Source organism: Ranitomeya variabilis, chromosome 2 (genome assembly GCF_051348905.1).
Source record: "Ranitomeya variabilis isolate aRanVar5 chromosome 2, aRanVar5.hap1, whole genome shotgun sequence".
In the NCBI taxonomy this organism is placed as follows: Eukaryota; Metazoa; Chordata; class Amphibia; order Anura; family Dendrobatidae; genus Ranitomeya; species Ranitomeya variabilis.
Window position 1 is genome coordinate 1,088,899,103 of NC_135233.1, and position 23,274 is coordinate 1,088,922,376.

The following is a 23,274-nucleotide window of genomic DNA, read 5'->3' on the forward strand; positions in this document are numbered from 1 at the left end:
CGTAAAAATAAAACAAAAATTTTTTCCCACAAAAATTATTTTTCAGCCCCCAGTTTTGTATTTTCCCGAGGGTAACAGGAGAAATTGGACCCCAAAAGTTGTTGTCCAATTTGTCCTGAGTGCGCTGATACCCCATATGTGGGGGGAACCACCGTTTGGATGCATGGGAGGGCTCGGAAGGGAAGGAGCGCCATTTGGAATGCAGACTTAGATGGAATGGTCTGCAGGCGTCACATTGCGTTTGCAGAGCCCCTAATGTACCTAAACAGTAGAAACCCCCCACAAGTGACACCATGTTGGAAAGTAGACCCCCTAAGGAACTTATCTAGATGTGTGGTGAGCGCTTTGACCCACCAAGGGCTTTACAGAAGTTTATAATGCAGAGCCGTAAAAATAAAACAAAAATTTTTTCCCACAAAAATTATTTTTCAGCCCCCAGTTTTGTATTTTCCCGAGGGTAACAGGAGAAATTGGACCCCAAAAGTTGTTGTCCAATTTGTCCTGAGTGCGCTGATACCCCATATGTGGGGGGAACCACCGTTTGGATGCATGGGAGGGCTCGGAAGGGAAGGAGCGCCATTTGGAATGCAGACTTAGATGGAATGGTCTGCAGGCGTCACATTGCGTTTGCAGAGCCCCTAATGTACCTAAACAGTAGAAACCCCCCACAAGTGACACCATGTTGGAAAGTAGACCCCCTAAGGAACTTATCTAGATGTGTGGTGAGCGCTTTGACCCACCAAGGGCTTCACAGAAGTTTATAATGCAGAGCCGTAAAAATAAAACAAAAATTTTTTCCCACAAAAATTATTTTTCAGCCCCCAGTTTTGTATTTTCCCGAGGGTAACAGGAGAAATTGGACCCCAAAAGTTGTTGTCCAATTTGTCCTGAGTGCGCTGATACCCCATATGTGGGGGGAACCACCGTTTGGATGCATGGGAGGGCTCGGAAGGGAAGGAGCGCCATTTGGAATGCAGACTTAGATGGAATGGTCTGCAGGCGTCACATTGCGTTTGCAGAACCCCTAATGTACCTAAACAGTAGAAACCCCCCACAAGTGACACCATGTTGGAAAGTAGACCCCCTAAGGAACTTATCTAGATGTGTGGTGAGCGCTTTGACCCACCAAGGGCTTCACAGAAGTTTATAATGCAGAGCCGTAAAAATAAAACAAAAATTTTTTCCCACAAAAATTATTTTTCAGCCCCCAGTTTTGTATTTTCCCGAGGGTAACAGGAGAAATTGGACCCCAAAAGTTGTTGTCCAATTTGTCCTGAGTGCGCTGATACCCCATATGTGGGGGGAACCACCGTTTGGATGCATGGGAGGGCTCGGAAGGGAAGGAGCGCCATTTGGAATGCAGACTTAGATGGAATGGTCTGCAGGCGTCACATTGCGTTTGCAGAGCCCCTAATGTACCTAAACAGTAGAAGCCCCGCACAAGTGACCCCATTTTGGAAACGAGACCCCCCAAGGAACTTATCTAGATGTGTTGTAAGAACTTTGAACCCCCAAGTGTTTCACTACAGTTTATAACGCAGAGCCGTGAAAATAAAAAATCCTTTTTTTTCCCACAAAAATTATTTTTTAGCCCCCAGTTTTGTATTTTCCTAGGGGTAACAGGAGAAATTGGACCCCAAAGGTTGTTGTCCTATTTGTCCTGAGTACGCTGATACCCCATATGTTGGGGTAAACCCCTGTTTGGGCACACGGGAGAGCTCGGAAGGGAAGGAGCACTGTTTTACTTTTTCAACGCAGAATTGGCTGGAATTGAGATCGGACGCCATGTCGCGTTTGGAGAGCCCCTGATGTGCCGAAACAGTGGAAACCCCCCAATTATAACTGAAACCCTAATCCAAACACACCCCTAACCCTAATCCCAACAGTAACCCTAACCACACCTCTAACCCTGACACACCCCTAACCCTAATCCCAACCCTATTCCCAACCGTAAATGTAATCTAAACCCTAACCGTAACTTTAGCCCCAACCCTAACCCTAACCCTAACTTTAGCCCCAACCCTAACTGTAGCCTTAACCCTAGCCCCAACCCTAGCCCTAACCCTAGCCCTAATGGGAAAATGGAAATAAATACTTTTTTTTTATTTTTCCCTAACTAAGGGGGTGATGAAGGGGGGTTTGATTTACTTTTATAGCGGGTTTTTTAGCGGATTTTTATGATTGGCAGCCGTCACACACTGAAAGACGCTTTTTATTGCAAAAAATATTTTTTGCGTTACCACATTTTGAGAGCTATAAATTTTCCATATTTTGGTCCACAGAGTCATGTGAGGTCTTGTTTTTTGCGGGACGAGTTGACGTTTTTATTGGTAACATTTTTGGGCACGTCACATTTTTTGATCGCTGTTTATTCCGATTTTTGTGAGGCAGAATGACCAAAAACCAGCTATTCATGAACTTCTTTTGGGGGAGGCGTTTATACCGTTCCGCGTTTGGTAAAATTGATAAAGCAGTTTTATTCTTCGGGTCAGTACGATTACAGCGATATCTCATTTATATTATTTTTTTTATGTTTTGGCGCTTTTATACGATAAAAACTATTTTATGGAAAAAATAATTATTTTTGCATCGCTTTATTCTCAGGACTATAACTTTTTTATTTTTCTGCTGATGATGCTGTATGGTGGCTCGTTATTTGCGGGACAAGATGACGCTTTCAGCGGTACCATGGTTATTTATATCTGTCTTTTTGATCGCGTGTTATTCCACTTTTTGTTCGGCGGTATGATAATAAAGCGTTGTTTTTTGCCTCGTTTTTTTTTTTTTTCTTACGGTGTTTACTGAAGGGGTTAACTAGTGGGCGAGTTTTATAGGTCGGGTCATTACGGACGCGGCGATACTAAATATGTGTACTTTTATTGTTTGTTTTTTTTTTATTTAGGTAAAGAAATGTATTTATGGGAATAATATATTTTTTTTTTTTTCATTATTTTGGAATATTTTTTTTTATTTTTTTTTACACACTTGGAAAATTATTTTTTTTACTTTTTTACTTTGCCCCAGGGGGGGACAATACAGATCGGTGATCTGCCAGTTTGCATAGCACTCTGACAGATCACCGATCTGATTGAAGTGCAGGCTGCTTCACAGTGCCTGCTCTGAGCAGGCTTCTGTGAAGCCACCTCCCTCCCTGCAGGACCCGGATCCGCGGCCATCTTGGATCCGGGTCTGGAGCAGGCAGGGAGGGAGGTAAGACCCTCGCAGCAACGCGATCACATCGCGTTGCTGCGGGGGGCTCAGGGAAGCCCGCAGGGAGCCCTCTCCCTGCGCGATGCTTCCCTGCATCGCCGGCACATCGCGATCATGTTTGATCGCGGTGTGCCGGGGGTTAATGTGCCGGGGGCGGTCCGTGACCGCTCCTGGCACATAGTGCCGGATGTCAGCTGCGATAGTCAGCTGACACCCGGCCGCGATCGGCCGCGCTCCCCCCGTGAGCGCGGCCGATCGGCTATGACGTACTATCCCGTCAAGGGTCAGATAGGCCCAGGTCACCTCGACGGGATAGTACGTCAAAGGTCACAGAGGGGTTAAAGAGTGGGAGGGAGGTTTAGACAGCTTGCTTTAGAAAGTGAGGATACTTTGATGAATGATGAGCGGTGTGATGGGGGCCCATATTAAAATATTGAGTTGGAATGTAAGAGGCCTAGCAGATAAGACCAGACGGGCGGCGAGCTTACAGTATGCTCGAGACCAAAGGGTCTCTCACTGATATGCCTGCTTGAGACACACTTGGTGCGTGAGAAGGATGATGTGTTATGTAGGCGCTGGATACAGAAAGCATATCATTCTACTTTCTCTACGTACTCAAGGGGAGTGTCAGTATTGGTCCCCGCGGGTGAACCTTATGTGGAGGTGGAGGCGTATGTTGACGCGGATGGTCAATATGTGGCGGTGAAATGTAAAATGTATGGGGTGCTGCTGTATGTAGAGGCAATGTACATTCCGCCTCCCTACTCCAGCAAGAAAATTCGAGATGTGTTGGAGCTGGTTGGACGTGGGGGCTCGATACCGCTTTTAATCATTGGAGACCTTAATAATATATGTGATGATTTTTGGGACAGAAATAAAAACATTCAGAATAGGTCCGAAGGTCACACTACTGAGTTTGGTACATACAGTGCAGACCTGAAGTTTGGACACACCTTCTCATTTAAAGATTTTTCTGTATTTTCATCACTATGAAAATTGCACATTCACACTGAAGGCATCAAAACTATGAATTAACACATGTGGAATTATATACTTAACAAAAAAGTGTGAAACAACTGAAATTATGTCTTATATTCTAGGTTCTTCAGAGTAGCCACCTTTTGCTTTGATGACTGCTTTGCACACTCTTGGCATTCTCTTGATGAGTTGCAAGAGGTAGTCACCGAAGCTGAGTTCGCATCTCGGCTTCAGGAAAATGGCCGCCGCGATCCCCATCTGCGCACGCGCGGCCTCCCGCGGCCATTTTCCTGAAGCCCCGGGCAGCAGAGCGCTCCATCTGCGCACGCGCGGCCTCAGGAAGATGGCCGCCACCACCGGTAACAACAGGATTCACCCGGCTCTGCTGCATTACCGGGCTGCTGCATCACCTCACCGGGGAAAGGGACCCCGCTCACTGCGCCTCCTCATCCCCGCACCTCTGCCGCCACGGTAAGCCTGCATTGCGACTATTAGACGCACCCCCATTTCCCCCCCTTTTTTGGGGGGGAAAAAGTGCGTCTTGTAGTCCGAAAAATACGGTATATACAGGAGATACCCAGGTTATACCAGCTATACATATATAATTATATACAGGAGATGCCCGGGTTATACCAGCTGTACATATATAATTATATACAGGAGATGCCCAGGTTATACCAGCTGTACATATATAATTATATACAGGAGATGCCCAGGTTATACCAGCTGTACATATATAATTATATACAGGAGATGCCCAGGTTATACCAGCTGTACATATATAATTATATACAGGAGATGCCCAGGTTATACCGGCTGTACATATATAATTATATACAGGAGATGTCCAGGTTATACCGGCTGTACATATATAATTATATACAGGAGATGCCCAGGTTATACCAGCTGTACATATATAATTATATACAGGAGGTGCCCAGGTTATACCAGCTATACATATATAATTATATACAGGAGATGCCCGGGTTATACCAGCTGTACATATATAATTATATACAGGAGATGTCCAGGTTATACCCGCTGTACATATATAATTATATACAGGAGATGCCCAGGTTATACCAGCTGTACATATATAATTATATACAGGAGGTGCCCAGGTTATACCGGCTGTACATATATAATTATATACAGGAGATCCCCAGGTTATACCAGCTATACATATATAATTATATACAGGAGATCCCCAGGTTATACCGGCTGTACATATATAATTATATACAGGAGATGCCAGGTTATACTAGCTGTACATATATAATTATATACAGGAGATCCCCAGGTTATATCAGCTGTACATATATAATTATATACAGGAGATGCCCGGGTTATACCAGCTGTACATATATAATTATATACAGGAGATGCCCAGGTCATACCAGCTGTACATATATAATTATATACAGGAGATGCCCAGGTTATACTAGCTGTACATATATAATTATATACAGGAGATGCCCAGGTTACAGCAGCTGTACATATATAATTATATACAGGAGATGCCCAGGTTATACCAGCTGTACATATATAATTATATACAGGAGATGCCCAGGTTACAGCAGCTGTACATATATAATTATATACAGGAGATGCCCAGGTTATACCAGCTATACATATATAATTATATACAGGAGATGCCCGGGTTATACCAGCTGTACATATATAATTATATACAGGAGATGTCCAGGTTATACCAGCTATACATATATAATTATATACAGGAGATGCCCGGGTTATACCAGCTGTACATATATAATTATATACAGGAGATGTCCAGGTTATACCCGCTGTACATATATAATTATATACAGGAGATGCCCAGGTTATACCAGCTGTACATATATAATTATATACAGGAGGTGCCCAGGTTATACCGGCTGTACATATATAATTATATACAGGAGATCCCCAGGTTATACCAGCTATACATATATAATTATATACAGGAGATGCCCAGGTTATACCGGCTGTACATATACACTCACCGGCCACTTTATTAGGTACACCTGTCCAACTTCTTGTTAACACTTAATTTCTAATCAGCCAATCACATGGCGGCAACTCAGTGCATTTAGGCATGTAGACATGGTCAAGACAATCTCCTGCAGTTCAAACCGAGCATCAGTATGGGGAAGAAAGGTGATTTGAGTGCCTTTGAACGTGGCATGGTTGTTGGTGCCAGAAGGGCTGGTCTGAGTATTTCAGAAACTGCTGATCTACTGGGATTTTCGCGCACAACCATCTCTAGGGTTTACTGAGAATGGTCCGAAAAAGAAAAAAAATCCAGTGAGCGGCAGTTCTGTGGGCGGAAATGCCTTGTTGATGCCAGAGGTCAGAGGGGAATGGGCAGACTGGTTCGAGCTGATAGAAAGGCAACAGTGACTCAAATCGCCACCCGTTACAACCAAGGTAGGCCTAAGAGCATCTCTGAACGCACAGTGCGTCGAACTTTGAGGCAGATGGGCTACAGCAGCAGAAGACCACACCGGGTACCACTCCTTTCAGCTAAGAACAGGAAACTGAGGCTACAATTTGTACAAGCTCATCGAAATTGGACAGTAGAAGATTGGAAAAACGTTGCTTGGTCTGATGAGTCTCGATTTCTGCTGCGACATTCGGATGGTAGGGTCAGAATTTGGCGTAAACAACATGAAAGCATGGATCCATCCTGCCTTGTATGGAGCATCTTTGGGATGTGCAGCCGACAAATCTGCGGCAACTGTGTGATGCCATCATGTCAATATGGACCAAAATCCCTGAGGAATGCTTCCAGCACCTTGTTGAATCTATGCCACGAAGAATTGAGGCAGTTCTGAAGGCAAAAGGGGGTCCAACCCGTTACTAGCATGGTGTACCTAATAAAGTGGCCAGTGAGTGTATAATTATATACAGGAGATGCCCAGGTTACAGCAGCTGTACATATATAATTATATACAGGAGACGCCCAGGTTATACCGGCTGTACATATATAATTATATACAGGAGATACCCAGGTTATACCAGCTGTACATATATAATTATATACAGGAGATGCCCAGGTTATACCAGCTGTACATATATAATTATATACAGGAGACGCCCAGGTTACAGCAGCTGTACATATATAATTATATACAGGAGATGCCCAGGTTATACCGGCTGTACATATATAATTATATACAGGAGATACCCAGGTTATACCAGCTGTACATATATAATTATATACAGGAGATGCCCAGGTTATATCAGCTCTACATATATAATTATATACAGGAGATGCCCAGGTTATACCGGCTGTACATATATAATTATATACAGGAGATGCCCAGGTTATACCGGCTGTACATATATAATTATATACAGGAGATACCCAGGTTATACCAGCTCTACATATATAATTATATACAGGAGATGTCCGGGTTATACCAGCTGTCCCTATATAATTATATACAGGAGATGCCCAGGTTATACCAGCTGTACATATATAATTATATACAGGAGATGCCCAGGTTATACCAGCTGTACATATATAATTATATACAGGAGATGCCCAGGTTATACCAGCTGTACATATATAATTATATACAGGAGATGCCCAGGTTATACCAGCTGTACATATATAATTATATACAAGATATACCCATGCTATACCAGCTGTCCCTATATAATTATATACAGGAGGTGCCAAGGTTATACAGCAATACATATACAATTACAGTATATACAGGAGATACCCAGGTTATACCAGCTATACATTTATAATTGTATACAGGAGATGCCCAGGTTATACCAGCTGTACATATATAATTATATACAGGAGATGCCCAGGTTATACCAGCTGTACATATATAATTATATACAGGAGATGCCCAGGTTATACCGGCTGTACATATATAATTATATACAGGAGATGCCCAGGTTTTACCAGCTGTACATATATAATTATATACAGGAGATACCCAGGTTATACCAGCTCTACATATATAATTATATACAGGAGATGTCCGGGTTATACCAGCTGTCCCTATATAATTATATACAGGAGGTGCCCAGGTTATGCCCGCTGTACATATATAATTATATACAAGAGATGCCCAGGTTATACCAGCTGTACATATATAATTATATACAGGAGACGCCCAGGTTATACCAGCTGTACATATATAAAAATATACAGGAGATGCCCAGGTTATACCGGCTGTACATGTATAATTCTATACAGGAGATGCCCAGGTTATACCGGCTGTACATATATAATTATATACAGGAGATCCCCAGGTTATACCAGCTGTACATGTATAATTCTATACAGGAGATGCCCAGGTTATACCAGCTGTACATATATAATTCTATACAGGAGATACCCAGGTTATACCAGCTGTACATGTATAATTCTATACAGGAGATGCCCAGGTTATACCGGCTGTACATATATAATTATATACAGGAGATCCCCAGGTTATACCAGCTGTACATATATAAAAATATACAGGAGATGCCCAGGTTATACCAGCTGTACATGTATAATTCTATACAGGAGATGCCCAGGTTATACCGGCTGTACATATATAATTATATACAGGAGATGCCCAGGTTATACCAGCTGTACATATATAATTATATAGAGGAGATGCCCAGGTTATACCAGCTGTACATGTATAATTATATACAGGAGATACCCAGGTTATACCAGCTATACATATATAATTATATACAGGAGATGCCCGGGTTATTCCAGCTATACATATGTAATTATGTACAGGAGATGCCCGGGTTATACCAGCTGTACATATATAATTATATACAGGAGATACCCAGGTTATACCAGCTGTACATGTATAATTCTATACAGGAGATGCCCAGGTTATACCGGCTGTACATATATAATTATATACAGGAGATCCCCAGGTTATACCAGCTGTACATATATAAAAATATACAGGAGATGCCCAGGTTATACCAGCTGTACATGTATAATTCTATACAGGAGATGCCCAGGTTATACCGGCTGTACATATATAATTATATACAGGAGATGCCCAGGTTATACCAGCTGTACATATATAATTATATAGAGGAGATGCCCAGGTTATACCAGCTGTACATGTATAATTATATACAGGAGATACCCAGGTTATACCAGCTATACATATATAATTATATACAGGAGATGCCCGGGTTATTCCAGCTATACATATGTAATTATGTACAGGAGATGCCCGGGTTATACCAGCTGTACATATATAATTATATACAGGAGATGCCCAGGTTATACCAGCTGTACCTATATAATTATATACAGGAGATGCCCAGGTTATACCAGCTGTGCATATATAATTATATACAGGAGATGCCCAGGTTATACCAGCTGTACATATATAATTATATACAGGAGATGCCCAGGTTATACCAGCTGTACATATATAATTATATACAGGAGATGCCCAGGTTATACCAGCTGTACATATATAATTATATACAGGAGATGCCCAGGTTATACTAGCTGTACATATATAATTATATACAGGAGATACCCAGGTTATATCAGCTATACATATGTAATTATGTACAGGAAATGCCCGGGTTATACCAGCTGTACATATATAATTATATACAGGAGATGCCCAGGTTATACCAGCTGTACATATATAATTACATACAGGAAATGCCCAGGTTATACCGGCTGTACATATATAATTATATACAGGAGATGCCCAGGTTATACAGCTGTACATATATAATTATATACAGGAGATGCCCAGGTTATACCAGCTGTACATATATAATTATATACAGGAGATACCCAGGTTATACCAGCTGTACATATATAATTATATACAGGAGATGCCCAGGTTATACCAGCTGTACATATATAATTATATACAGGAGATTCCCAGGTTATACCAGCTGTACATATACAATTTTATACAGATGATACCTAGGTTATACCAGCAGGTCAGCGACCAGTCAGATCCCAGCTGACAGTTTTGTCGGGGGATGTTAATAGCACAGTTGCAGTCACATGATTGGTTGCTATTTACTAATAATGCCTTTATGGATGGAGAAGCTATGGACTCTGCTCGGCCGGGTGCCGGACACCACACATCCCGCTAGGATGGAGGCGCTGCCCCGCTAGGATGGAGGCGCTGCAGATTTTTATGCGAGTGCAGCTGTTCTTTACAACAGAGAGAAAGAAACATCTGCTCATTAGCAACACAATGTAATCTGCAGTGTCTAATTATATGCAGATGACGGATCCTTTGTGCCTCAGCTAAAAACAGGACGGTCCTCGAAAAACCGACTGCGGATAATAAATATTTGGGAGAACGGCGTGCAGTCAAACGGGGAGCAGCCATTAATCTTCTCACTCTTCTCGGCTCTCGGCTGCCTGTAATGGGGAGTATTATTACAGATAGGAATGATGGGGGGGGGGGGAGAGTATATATCAATGATATTATCTTCATAGCATGATAGAAAGAAAAGAAAGGACAATTTATAGATCAGGAAGAGAATGCCAGAGGTGCAGTGAAGACTGACACGCAAGAAAAGCAGCAAGAAAAAAAAAAGGAGCTGGAGTGAGATCACGTGGTACGCGCCTCAATAAGAGTAAGGCTCGCATTACTTAACTTTTTAGAAACTATGAAAAAGTTTAACGCCTTAATAACGGCAGTCAATTTTCATTTTTGCACTTCTGATTTTCCACATCTAATACCAAGAGCCAGAACTTTATTTTTTTACTGTGTGTTAAAAATGACATTGATACGATTCTTCAGGTCGCTGGTCTGTGTAATGCTTATTTTGGCCTGAGGTGGCGCTGCAAGGAACGAGAACACTTCATAAATCTTTATCAAGTGTAATAAAGTCCCCACAAATGTACTGCAAAACAGGTATCCTCAGTGGAAAAAAAAGACATATTAATGCCCAAAATGTGTCCAAAACAAATACATTTAGTGGAAACAATCATCTAGGAATACAAGGTATACATTTTTACATTATTGTGTCTTTTTGCCCTTCTCTTGTAGACTGTGGGAGATCCCAGCAGGGAGAAATCTTGAGATCAACTGTAATGTGGTGTAAATCCTCCTGTTCTCCTGAATCCGGCAATGTTTTTCTTATGTTCCTGCTCCTCTCTGTTCCTGAGATATGGCCTCCTCTATCCTATATATAAATTTAACATTGTAATCCTCCTGGGCGTGGCTCAACTGTTCCTCGTGGGCGGGTTCTTCATGACCACACCCAGTTGAAAAACAAGGTTAAGTTTATGTACAGGCAATATAAAGGCTGTATCTCAGGAACAGAGAGGCGCAGGAACAAAAGAAAAACATCGCCAGATTCAGTAGAACAGTGACTTTCACACCAGGTAATAAAATACTTATTTATAGCAAGTGACCGGTCTTTTTAATAGGGATTTTTGGACAAAAAGCAAAATGTACACAGTTTAGGTTATGCTCAAATCTGCACTTTGACTTTAGTTTTTGCTACTTTTTAAACTGAGGTCATGCAGAGCTCCAATGCTGATTTTAATGGAATCTTACCCCCATTTGACCAGAGAAATGGATAGAAATGTATCTGGTTTAGTCAATAATCCTTGAGCTAAACAGCCTGATACAATAAAGATAACAATGATGGCTGACATCTTGACAACGGTGATTAGATGAATAAAAAAAACTGTTTTTGAAAGTTGCAGAACTTTTTATTTTCACACTTTTTAAGCTTCATTTACATAAATGCAGAATAGAGAGTAACTATAAAAATAACTAAGTATTAATACCTTGCGTTGGGTCATGACTCTCCCAGAAGACTTTCAGTAACTTGTCATAGCCGATCTTGTCTGGCTCATAGACGACTCGAACCACTTCAGCATGACCTGTTTTTCCTAAAAGAAGAAAATAGAATAAGGAAATTATATCCTGTGAACATCCTCCAAATGTATTAGGCAAACAAAAAAACACAACAGAAGAAGATTAAAATAAAGAGAATTTTAAATGCAACAGTTGAATAAAAGAAAAGAGACATAATTGTTCATCTATGTACCATGATATCATGGTTTGTTAATCTGTGCTGTGACATCATGGTTTAACATCTCTGTAACGTGACATCACTGTGTGTATTATCCCTATACTGTATTATCTCAACAACTTTGTTTCAAGCATGTGATGCTCGTTCAAACTCACCTGTGGCAAGTAACGGGTGTGGGCATTATGAAAATCACACCTGAAACCAGATAAAAAGGGGAGAATTTGGCACAATCTTTGCATTGTGTGTCTGTGTGTATCACACTAAGCATGGAGAACAGAAAGAGGAGAAGAGAACTGTCTGAGGACTTGAGAATCAAAATTATCTAAAAATATCAACAGTCTCAAAGTTACAAGTCCCTCTCCAGAGATAGTGATGTTCCTTTGTCCACGGTGCGTAACATAATAAAGAAGTTTATAACTCATGGCACTGTAGCTAATCTCAATGGACTTGGACGGCAGAGAAAAATTGATGAAAAGGTTGCAACGCAGGATAGTCCGGATTGTGGATAAGCAGCCCCAAACAAGCTCCAAAGAAATACAAGCTGTCCTGCAGGTTCATGGTGCATCAGTGTCAGCGCAAACTATCCGTCGACATTTTAATTAAATTAAACGCTCCGGAAAAAAAATGCTCCAAACACGCGAAAAAAAACCGCATGCGGATTTCTTGCAGAAAATGTCCGGTTTTGCTCAGGAAATTTCTGCAAGAAATCCTGAACGTGTGCACAAAGCCTTAAATAGTGGGAAAAACGCGAAAAAATTAGCAAAATTAATGAACATGCTGCGCTTTTTACCGCGATGCGTTTTTTTTTTTCGCGGAAAAAAAGGCATCATGTGCACAAAAATTGCGGAATGCATTCTAAATGATGGGATGCATATGTATGCATTTTTTATAGCGAAAAAAAGCGAAACAAACGCGAAAAATCCACAAGGTGTGCACACAGCCTTACCCGCAGTGGCATTCTTTCTCCAGCGCCTTCATCAGTCGTCACTCCCAAAGAACAGGTCACCTTGTCAATAGTTCATTTATGGAATCAATGGTTATCAGAAAGTATTTCCAACTATCAGGTGTTGGTGAGCAAGTCCGTACAGAGCTCAGCCCTGCTCCACAACTGTTCCAAGCCAGAATATGGCAAGAAACACTCAGTTAGGTAAAGAAAAACACAACCGTCCATCATTACTTTAAGACATGAAGGTCTGTCAATCTGGAAAAATGCTAGAACCATGGAGGTACCCTGAACTGCAGTTCTGAAAACCAATAATCAATATGATTAAATTGATTCTCATGATGACAGCCCCAGGAAAGAAAAACAAAGAATTAGGCCATGTGCACACGTTCAGGATTTTTAGTGTTTTTTTCGCGTTTTTTCGCTATAAAAACGTGATAAAAACGCGAAAAAAACGCTATCATATGCCTCCTATTATTTACAGTGTATTCCGCATTTTTTGTGCAAATGTTGCGATTTTTTCCGTGAAAAAATCGCATCGCGGAAAAAAAAGCAACATGTTCATTAAAATGCGGAATTGCAGGGGATTCCGCACACCTGGGAGTCCATTGATCTGCTTACTTCCCGCACGGGGCTGTGCACACCATGCGGGAAGTAAGCAGATTATGTGCGGTTGGTACCCAGGATGGAGGAGCGGAGACTCTCCTCCACGGACTGGGCACCATATAATTGGTCAAAAAAAAAAAAGAATTAAAATAAAAAATAGTCCTATACTCACCCTCGATGTCTTCCCGCCTCTCAGCTGCATGCTGCCGCTTCGGTTTCTGTAGCTGGTGTGCGGTGAAGGACCTGCCGATGACGTCACTGTCTTGTGATTGGTCGTGAGCGGTCATGTCACCGCTCACGTGACCGCTCACATGAACGTGACGTTATGGAAGGTCCTGCGCGCACACACCAGCTATAGGAAGAGGAACGGACGCCGCTGAGGAGATGTCTGGGTGAGTATAAGCATTTTTTTTATTTTTTTTATTATTTTTAAACATTCTATCTTTTACTATTGATGCTGCATAAGCTGCATCTATAGTAAAAAGTTGGTCACACTTGTCAAACACTATGTTTGACAAGTGTGACCAACCTGTCAGTCAGTTTTCCAAGCGATGCTACAGATCGCTTGGAAAACTTTAGCATTCTGCAAGCTAATTGCGCTTGCAGAATGCTAAAAAAAACGCAAAAAAAACCGCAAAAAAAACCGCAAAAAAAAAATGCGGATTTCTTGCAGAAAATTTCCGGTTTTCTTCAGGAAATTTCTGCAAGAAATCCGGACGTGTGCACTTACCCTTACAGGTGCTTCTCACAAAATTAGAATATCAACAAAAAGTGAATTTATTTCGGTTCTTCAATACAAAAAGTGAATCTCCTATATTCTATAGAGTCATTACACACAGAGTGATCTATTTCACGCGTTTATTTCTGTTAATGTTGATGATTATGGCTTACAGCCAATGAAAACCCAAAAGTCATTAAACTCAGTAAATTAGAATACTTTATTATTTTAAAATCCCAAATGTTGGCCTACTGAAATGTATGTTCAGTAAATGCACTCAATACTTGGTCGGGCTCCTTTTGCATCAATTACTGCATCAATGCGGCGTGGCATGGAGGCGATCAGCCTGTGGCACTGCTGAGCGGTTATGGAAGCCCAGGTTGCTTTGATAGCAGCCTTCAGCTCGTCTGCATTGTTGGGTCTGGTGTCTCTCATCTTCCTCTTGACAATACTCCACAGATTCTCTATGGGGATAAGGTCAGGCGAGTTTGCTGCCAATCAAGCCCAGTGATACTGTTGTTTTTACACCAGGTATTGGTACTTTTGGCCGTGTGGACAGGTGGCAAGTCCTGCTGGAGAATAAAACTTCCCTCCCCAAAAAGCTTGTCGGCAGAGGGAAGCATGAAGTGCTCTAAAACGTCCTGGTAGACGGCTGCGCTGACTTTGGTCTTGGTAAAACACAGAGGACCTACACCATCAGATGACATGGCTCCCCAAACCATCACTGATTGTGGAGACTTCACACTAGACCTCCAGCAGCTTGGATTGTGGCCTCTCCACTCTTCCTCCAAACTCTGGGACCTTGGTTTCCAAATTAAATGCAAAATTTACTTTCATCTGAACACAACACCTTGGACCACTGACAACAGTCCAGATCTTTTTCTCCTTGGCCCAGGTAAGACGCTTCTGGTGTTGTCTATTGGTCACGAGTGGCTGACACAAGGAATGTGACACTTGTAGCCCATGTCCTGGACACGTCTGTGTGTGGAGGCTCGTGAAGCAATGACTCCAGCAGCAGTCCACTCCTTGCGAATCTCCCTAAAATTTTTGAATGGCCTTTTCTTAACAATCCTTTCCAGGCTGCGGTTATCCCGGTTGCTTGTGCACCTTTTTTTCTACCACACTTTTTCTTTCCACTTAAGTTTTCATTAATATGCTTGGATACAGCACTCTGAACAGCCGCTTCTTTATCAATGACCTTTTGTGGCTTACCCTCCTTGTGGAGGATGTCAATGACTTTTAGGCTTTCACTGGCTGTAAGCCATAATCATCAACATTAACAGAAACAAACACTTGAAATAGATCACTCCGTTTGTAATGACTCTATATAATATGAATTTAACTTTTTCTATTGAAGAAATTAACTAAATTAACTTTTTGATGATATTCTAGTTTTACGAGAAGCACCTGTACCTTTGCTGCAGAGGATAAGTTCATCAGGGCTATCAGCCTCAGAAACCACAAATTGTCATCACCCCAGATAACAGTTGTCATAAATGAGGCACAGACATCAAGTAACAGACACAAGTCAGCATCAGCTGTCCAGAGGAGACTGCGAGGTGCGGCCTTTGTGGTTGTATTTCTGCAAAGAAACCACTACTGAGGACCACACACTAGAAGAGAATTGCTTGGGCCAAACACCACAAAGATTGGACAATTAGATCAGTGGAAATCTGTACTGTGGTATGATGAGTAAAAATCTGAGATTTTTGTTACAAACCACCATGTCTTAGGGAGATACAAAAAAGGTAAGCAAATGGTTTCTACATGTGTGGTGCCCACCATGAAAGGTGGAGGGGACGTGTGATGATCTGTGGACGCTTTGTTGGTGACACTGTTAGTGATTTATTCCAAATTCAAAACACAATCATCCATCATGACCACCACTGCATTCTGCTCAGATTGTTATCCCACCGGGTCTCCATATAGGGGGACCTTCTTCATTTGTGTTGCAACATGGCAATGACCAAAATCACACCTGTAGGCCATGTAAGGGCTATATGACTAAGAAGGGGAGGGATGTAGGCTTGGTAAGATGACATGGTCCCCACGGTCATCCGACTTCAACCCAATGAAGATAGCTTGGGATGAATTAGACACCGAGTGGCGTCAAAGCAGCCGACAAGTTCTCAGCACCTCTGGGAACGCCTACAAGAATGTTGGAAAGCCGCTCCAGGTAATGACCTGATGAAGCTTCATAGAGAAGCAAACAAGGTGAAAAATGGTCATCGGAGTAAAAGGGGGATACTCTGAGGAATCTTCTGTGTAACACATATTTTGGTACCAGAGATTCCGAACTCCTTGTTTCCATATGTGTGCCTTCAGAGTTTGCTGCCTTCAGTCTGAATCTATAACGTGCACATTCCAATAAGAACCAGGAGAACAATTACATGAACAAGCAGGTCCAAACCTCTCACCGTCACCGCATACATATTCATAATCTAACAATAAGAATATGGTTACATTCAGAGCGGCCGCTTTACTGATCCCTCGTCTGACGCTTTTCCACTTTGCAGCTTTGCTTCCTTTACCAAACACGGTCAAACACAATAACCTTTGTTTTGCCTTTTTTGCAAATTGTTCAAAGCCGGCAATTTACCGGCAAATTGTTTCTTGTGTCTTGTGCATAATCAAGTCTTTGCGTCTGTCTTTGTTTCTTTTTTTTTTTTCTTTTTAACCTGTCATTTTTTGGGCTCAGAGCAATTTTGCTGAAAGACTTGTTTCTTCAACAAAAATCAAAACAGGTTTTGGTCTGAATATCGGAAGGACAAAAAAAAAATTACATGTTCATTTTTTTTTTTTTTTTCAGAAAACAATCAGTGTTCTATTCTATGATTGCTTTTGAGGGTTTTTTTAATGTGTTTTGTACTTTATGTACCTTTTCTTAAAAAACTTCTATGTCTCCTAGCCTACCAGATTGGGAGTTGGAACTCCCTTTCACCGATCTGGCAACGAGTAGGATCCAGGAAAAATGGTTCCTCACCACGAGAAGCAACACAACCTGACCCGATCTGAGGAGTTGTGGTTTCCTTAATCTCATGACACTATCCTTCACTTATATATTCCTTTCTCTTTACCAGTTTTATATTTTTGACAGATTGTTTTGCATAGAAATGCTTTAAGTTAACCTACACTTATTTTCTCTCATACACTATTCTAATCGGTGAGTGGGAGATAATTTGATTCCCCGAAATCTGTTCTCCTTTATGACACCTCCCTTAGAAGGACACTTTTTCCTAGCTCCTCTCTTGGTTAAGACCCCAGGAGAGGTTAGGTTGAATTCTCTACTCAGAAATTACTATTTTTCTAAAAAAAAAAAATTGGGGTCTAAGGAGTAATGTTTCTCCTTGTTGAGAGTGACAAGCCTAACTTGGCAAGTCAGAGTGAGGAGACTTAAAAGCCATGCATGCTCCTCATTCTTCTGAAACTCTCACATTTTGACATCTGCCTGGATTATTGGAGGGAACTTGTTATTTTTTTGGATACAATGGAAAATCTATCAGTACCTGGAATCACCTCGGATAGATCCCAACGTAATCTATCAGTCACTTTACAGAATGTGATATGTTAATCCGCTAAACTGTGCCAATAGAGACTTAACGAAAACTTTCTCAAAAAAACGAATTCATAAGGACGAACTGGAAAAAACAATAGTGGACTATTTTGAAATCAACAAAGATTCAGTCCCTAATTTTTCAACTACAGTGGCTTGCAAAAGTATTCACACACTCCCCCCTTGGCTTTTTACCTATTTTGTTACATTAGAACCTGTGTGTAAATATTTTTGTAGTCCGATTTGTGTGTGTTGCATCAGCACTAAATAGTCTAAGTTTGTGAAATAAGAAAAATATAGGCAAAAATTACATCTATGGGATCAAATAAATAAAAATGTAAGAATTTTTGGTGCAAGCAACTACCTTCATAAGTCACATGCTTAATGATCCCTGGAGCATCATCAAATCCATTATTATTAAATGGAAAGAACATGGTACCACAACAAACCCAATACCAAATATGTCTGTTTTTAATAGGTTAAAAGGGGGTGATTTGAAGTTTTGTAATTTTTATAATGTTTTATAAAACACTTTTTTTTCACTGTATTTTATAGTCCCCTTCAAGCTGCGATCATCCAATTGCCTTTGCAAAACATAGCAGGGCTTCAGCTATGGGCCAGCATTCTCAGAAGGATCATGTTAACCAGGCACGGGGGTCTTCAGTGGACCTCCGCTGTCATGACAACCAATTTGCGCCCCTCGATTATGCGATGGGTGGGATCAATGATACAATTCCTGTCTGCGTGTGTTAAATGCCGCTGTCTATGATTAACAGCGGCATTTAACTAGTTAACAGCCGTGGGTGGATCTCGGATGCATTTGCGGCTGTTAGAGGCACTTGATGGCTAATTAATACCTATACCCACCATAAGCCATTGTAATACAAACCTCACTGCCCAGTGTCTCTAACCTTCCTTCATCTCTAAAATCCTGTAAGGCTCGGTCCACTCCCGTCTAATCTGCCATCCGCCTTACTATCGGGGCTCCTCAGGATTCAGTCCTAGGCCCCCTCCTCTTCCCTTTACTGTCAGAGTTCCTCGAAGCTCAGTCCTAGGCCCCCTCCTCTTCCCCTTACTATTGGGGTTCCCCAGGCTACAGTACTAGGCCCCCTCCTCTTCCCCTATCAGAGTTCCTCAGGGTTCAGTCCTAGGTCTCCTCTTCCTCTTACTATCGGGGTTCCTCAGGGTTCAATCCTAGGCCCTCTCTAATTCTCCGTACTATCGGGGTTTCTCAGGGTTCAGTCCTAGGCCCCCCTCCTCTTCCTGTCGGGGTTACTCAGGGCTCAGTCCTAGGTTTCCTCCTCTTTCCCTTACTATCGGGGTCCCTCAGGGCTCAGTCCTAGGCCCCCTCCTCTTCTCCTTACTGTCGGGGCTCCGTACAGCTCAGACCTAGGTCTCCTTCTCTTCCCTTTACTATCGGGGTCCCTCAGGGCCCAGTCCTAGGCCTCCTCCTCTTCTCCTATTGACAAACCATCAGCAGATTCTGTTTTCAGCACCATCTCTCTGCTGATGACACCATTTATACACATCGTCTCCTGACATCACCCTGCATTACTACAAGATACCAGTGATCATCTGTCCGCGGTCCCCAACATCATGTCCTCCCTCTGATATGGAATCTGTCTAAAACTGAATTTACCATGATTCCTCCCTCCACTAACCTTCCTATACCCGATATTGCCATTTCAGTGTGGTTCTATCATTACTACACGCTCCCTGTCTTGCAGTCTTATTTGAAACAGAACTTTCCTTTATTCCCTATATCCAATCACTCGCTGCATCTTAAAACCATCTACAGAATCCGACCTTTTCTCATCTTTGAAACTCTCTACTAATCGGTCTCCCTCTAACCAAACTTTCTCCTCTCTAATCCGTCCTGAATGTGGCAGCCAGGGTCGTATTTCTGTCCAGCTGTTACATCGATACCTCCACCCTGTGCCAGTCGATACACTGGTTACCCATCCGATACATAATACAATACAAACATATCTGTTACTCACAAAGCTCTCCACAGTTCTGCACCGCCCTGTATCTCATCCCTGATCTCTTTCACCTTACCCGTGCTCTCCGTTCTGCCACTCATCTAAGACTATCATCCTCTGTAGTCTGAACTTTGAACCTCCATCTCCAAGACTTTTCTAGTGCTGCAGCAGTGTTCAGTGATGCACTACCCCTGAGGATCTTATTACCTAGCCCCCACAATTTTAAGTGTGCTTTATATTCACATCTCTTTAGACAAGCCTATCACCTCACCTCACTAATAAAACTCTCCCATGTTCCCTCCTACTAAATATTAGTCATAATCGGCTCCCCCTACTCATTTGTCTCCACATCCTCCATGCCCCCAATAGCACACCGTGAGTGCACTCAGATTCTGGCTGATGACTGGATCCTGCAGCTTTACAACATAACCCCTATTTATTACAATGATGGCCGGACCAGACATGACAGCACGCTCTACCTATTGTGTCCCCCTATTTCCCTATAAGTTGTAGATTGCGAGCAGCCAGACCCTCACTCCTCCTATAACTGCTGAACTATGTGTTACTTTGTATTGTCTTTATTATCTGTTCATGTCCCCGCCTAATTTTATAAGTTGGCGCTATAGAAATAAAATGATTATTATTTAAGTACAATGTTTAGGACACTACCACTTCCTAAAACAAATTTCCAACATTAATGGAAGAGAACATGAGGCTTATTCAACAAATATGTATCCAGGAAAAAAAATTTGTGATTCAGAGTCTCCACCATCCAATTTAGCTTCTCCAAGAATTTTTTACAAAAATTTTCTATGAATCGTGTCTCAACTGGCCTTTCATGGCATCTCCAGAGGTTGGGTCCTCCACTGGAAGTGAGTATGCACAGAGGAAGAAAACAGGGTCTATACTGCCAAACTTTTATAAGGGTTTTATTTTATATTTTAGTGGTCAAACCAAAAAAACATCAGAACTTTCTGAAAAAAAAAAAAAAAATGGTTTGGGTCACCATTTTCTGAGACCCATAAAGTTTTATTATACCTCATTCAATGAAGCTACAAAATGCTTTTTTTTAAAAAAAAACAAAAATAAAAAAAAAAAAAATTTGTATTGAACCAACCTTTTTATTGATACCGTTTTGGCGTGCAGATGACATTTTGATCACTTTTTATTGCATTGTGTACAGGCAGTGCAGCGACTAAAAATCAGCCGTTCTTGCTTTTCAGATGTTTTCTTTTTGGCATTTAGATGGTTAATCATTTTTTTTTACTATTACTATTTCTTTTTTTTATGCATGGAAAAAGAGGATGAGAAACTTTTATACATTCTTTACTTTATCTTTAAGTCCTCCTTAAGACACCTAAACTTACGATACTTTGATAGCTTATTCCTATATACTGCAATACCACAGAATATCACGGTTCTCCTATCCAGGAATCACGGTTGAAGCTCAGGACGTGGAAGGATGGCAGTTCCAATAGCTCTAGATACAGGCAGATGCTGGCTGTGTAACACTACCAGCATTTGCCTGGTATAGAGTGGGCTCAGTCCCTAAGCGCACTCCATATACCTGCCCCGACTTCAGTGCAACGTAAGAAACTGATTGACTGTGCTCTTCTGAGAAGGAGATATTTCCATATTTTATTTCCCAGGGAGCATAGCATGGCCACTAAATCTCCATACAACAGTTTGGTGGTCTCCTAAAAGTGGTTCTCCAAGAATGTAACAAAATTACCCGTCACATAATTCAAACGGCAGCCTGTTCTAGTCATGTGCCAGGACGAGCTGTAACCTGAAGAAACTGGTGTCGAGACAGGTGTCTCAAGTGACAGAGGAGTTGCATCATAAGCACACGTGAGCTGAAGGGAAGGGCTATGACAGGAGAAGAAATACATCTTTTCCTCAGCTGACCGAGTACAAGGATTTTTTTCACCATCCTTGGGCCACCATGCTCAGTCAATTACCCAAAGAGAAGATTTATTCCTTCTCCTGTCCCACATTTCTCCGGCAGTTCACCGGTATGTGTGCTTACCATGCAGCTCCTCGCTCAGTTGAGGCACAGGTTTAGTGAGTTGCGTTTCTTCAGACTGCAGCATGAAACGTGACTAGGAAGGGCTGCCATTTGAATTATGTGACGGGCGCCATTTGATCACATTCTCGGAGAACTCATTCAAAATGAAAATTTGACCCTTAGATCCACTAAAAATGAAGAAGAAATTCTATAATTGTTCCATTGTTACGATGTTAGTGTCCTCATATCTTGCACGTTAAAAGTTTTTGAGAAAAACTATTTTTTCACTCAAGGTACAATACATTCTCTAGAAACAGCCAAGTAGTCAAGAAGCATAGCATTTGTAGATGCAAAGCCTACTGGAGCAAGATGCATCTTTGGGCAATGTGCAGACCAGAAAGTGAAATCTTCTGACAAATTATAGCAGATCTGCAGGCCGGGGTTGGCCTCACTAACCGATCCTCCTTTGAAACCATCATTTTTAAAAAGTAGTGGGGGCAGCATAAAGAATCAACAAGTCTCTAAATTACTACAGATTGCAAAAAATGGGAGATTTTTAATGCCAGAAAACCATTGTAAAGTCTTGGAGAAATGTCACCTATAGTTTAGGTCCTCAGGATGGAAAATCCTCGGAAATATTGTGTATTTCTCAAGGGTAAGGACACCACAGTGCAGTTGCTATGAGGGCTAATGAGACCTGACAAGTCAAAAGTCCAACAACTCAGCAAGCAGCCAAGTATGGTAGGGCAGTTGAAGGGTCTGGGGGCTGTTTGTAGAGTTCCCGTTTTTCAAGATTTAGAAAAAAAAAAAAATCACCCAACTAGATGATCTTATGGCCTGTCTCTATCATAAGGAATGAGCAGAGTAGAACCTGGGCCAAGTCATTCTGTGCCAAATAATGCCTAGTGCTTTGGGTTATCAACGGTACTCAACAGCCCCATCTTCTAGGTTCCAAATAGTTCTACACCTTCCCATGGTCACGGCAAAAATATTCATCATAAAGTTCCACAACGGTAGACTTTACAACTAATCGTAAACCTGACTATGTCGATAAAACTTTACTCACAGTAAGATACATTCATTGTTCAAGGATAAATACAGAATACTGCGACTTCATCTTACGCAGAGCAGTAGTATGACCGGTGTGCTGGTGGACAGCTGAGCAATCTTCTCGTACACAGGATCAACAAGAAGAGATCACAATCAATTTTCTATAGGAATCATGAAGTGAATCGAATGCCGAGGACCTTCTGTTTCTGC

General features: G+C 41.7%; 1 protein-coding gene across 8 annotated transcripts in view; it reads right to left on the reverse strand.

Moving 5' to 3' along the window:
• Positions 1-23,274, reverse strand: part of MSRA (methionine sulfoxide reductase A) — a 283,315-nt gene that overhangs the window by 87,111 nt on the left and 172,930 nt on the right. For all 8 annotated transcript variants that reach the window (XM_077291721.1, XM_077291722.1, XM_077291720.1 and 5 more), the window contains one exon: positions 11,957-12,061. In XM_077291721.1, coding sequence (XP_077147836.1) covers positions 11,957-12,061 — 105 coding nt within the window. The remainder of the gene's footprint in view (positions 1-11,956; positions 12,062-23,274) is intronic.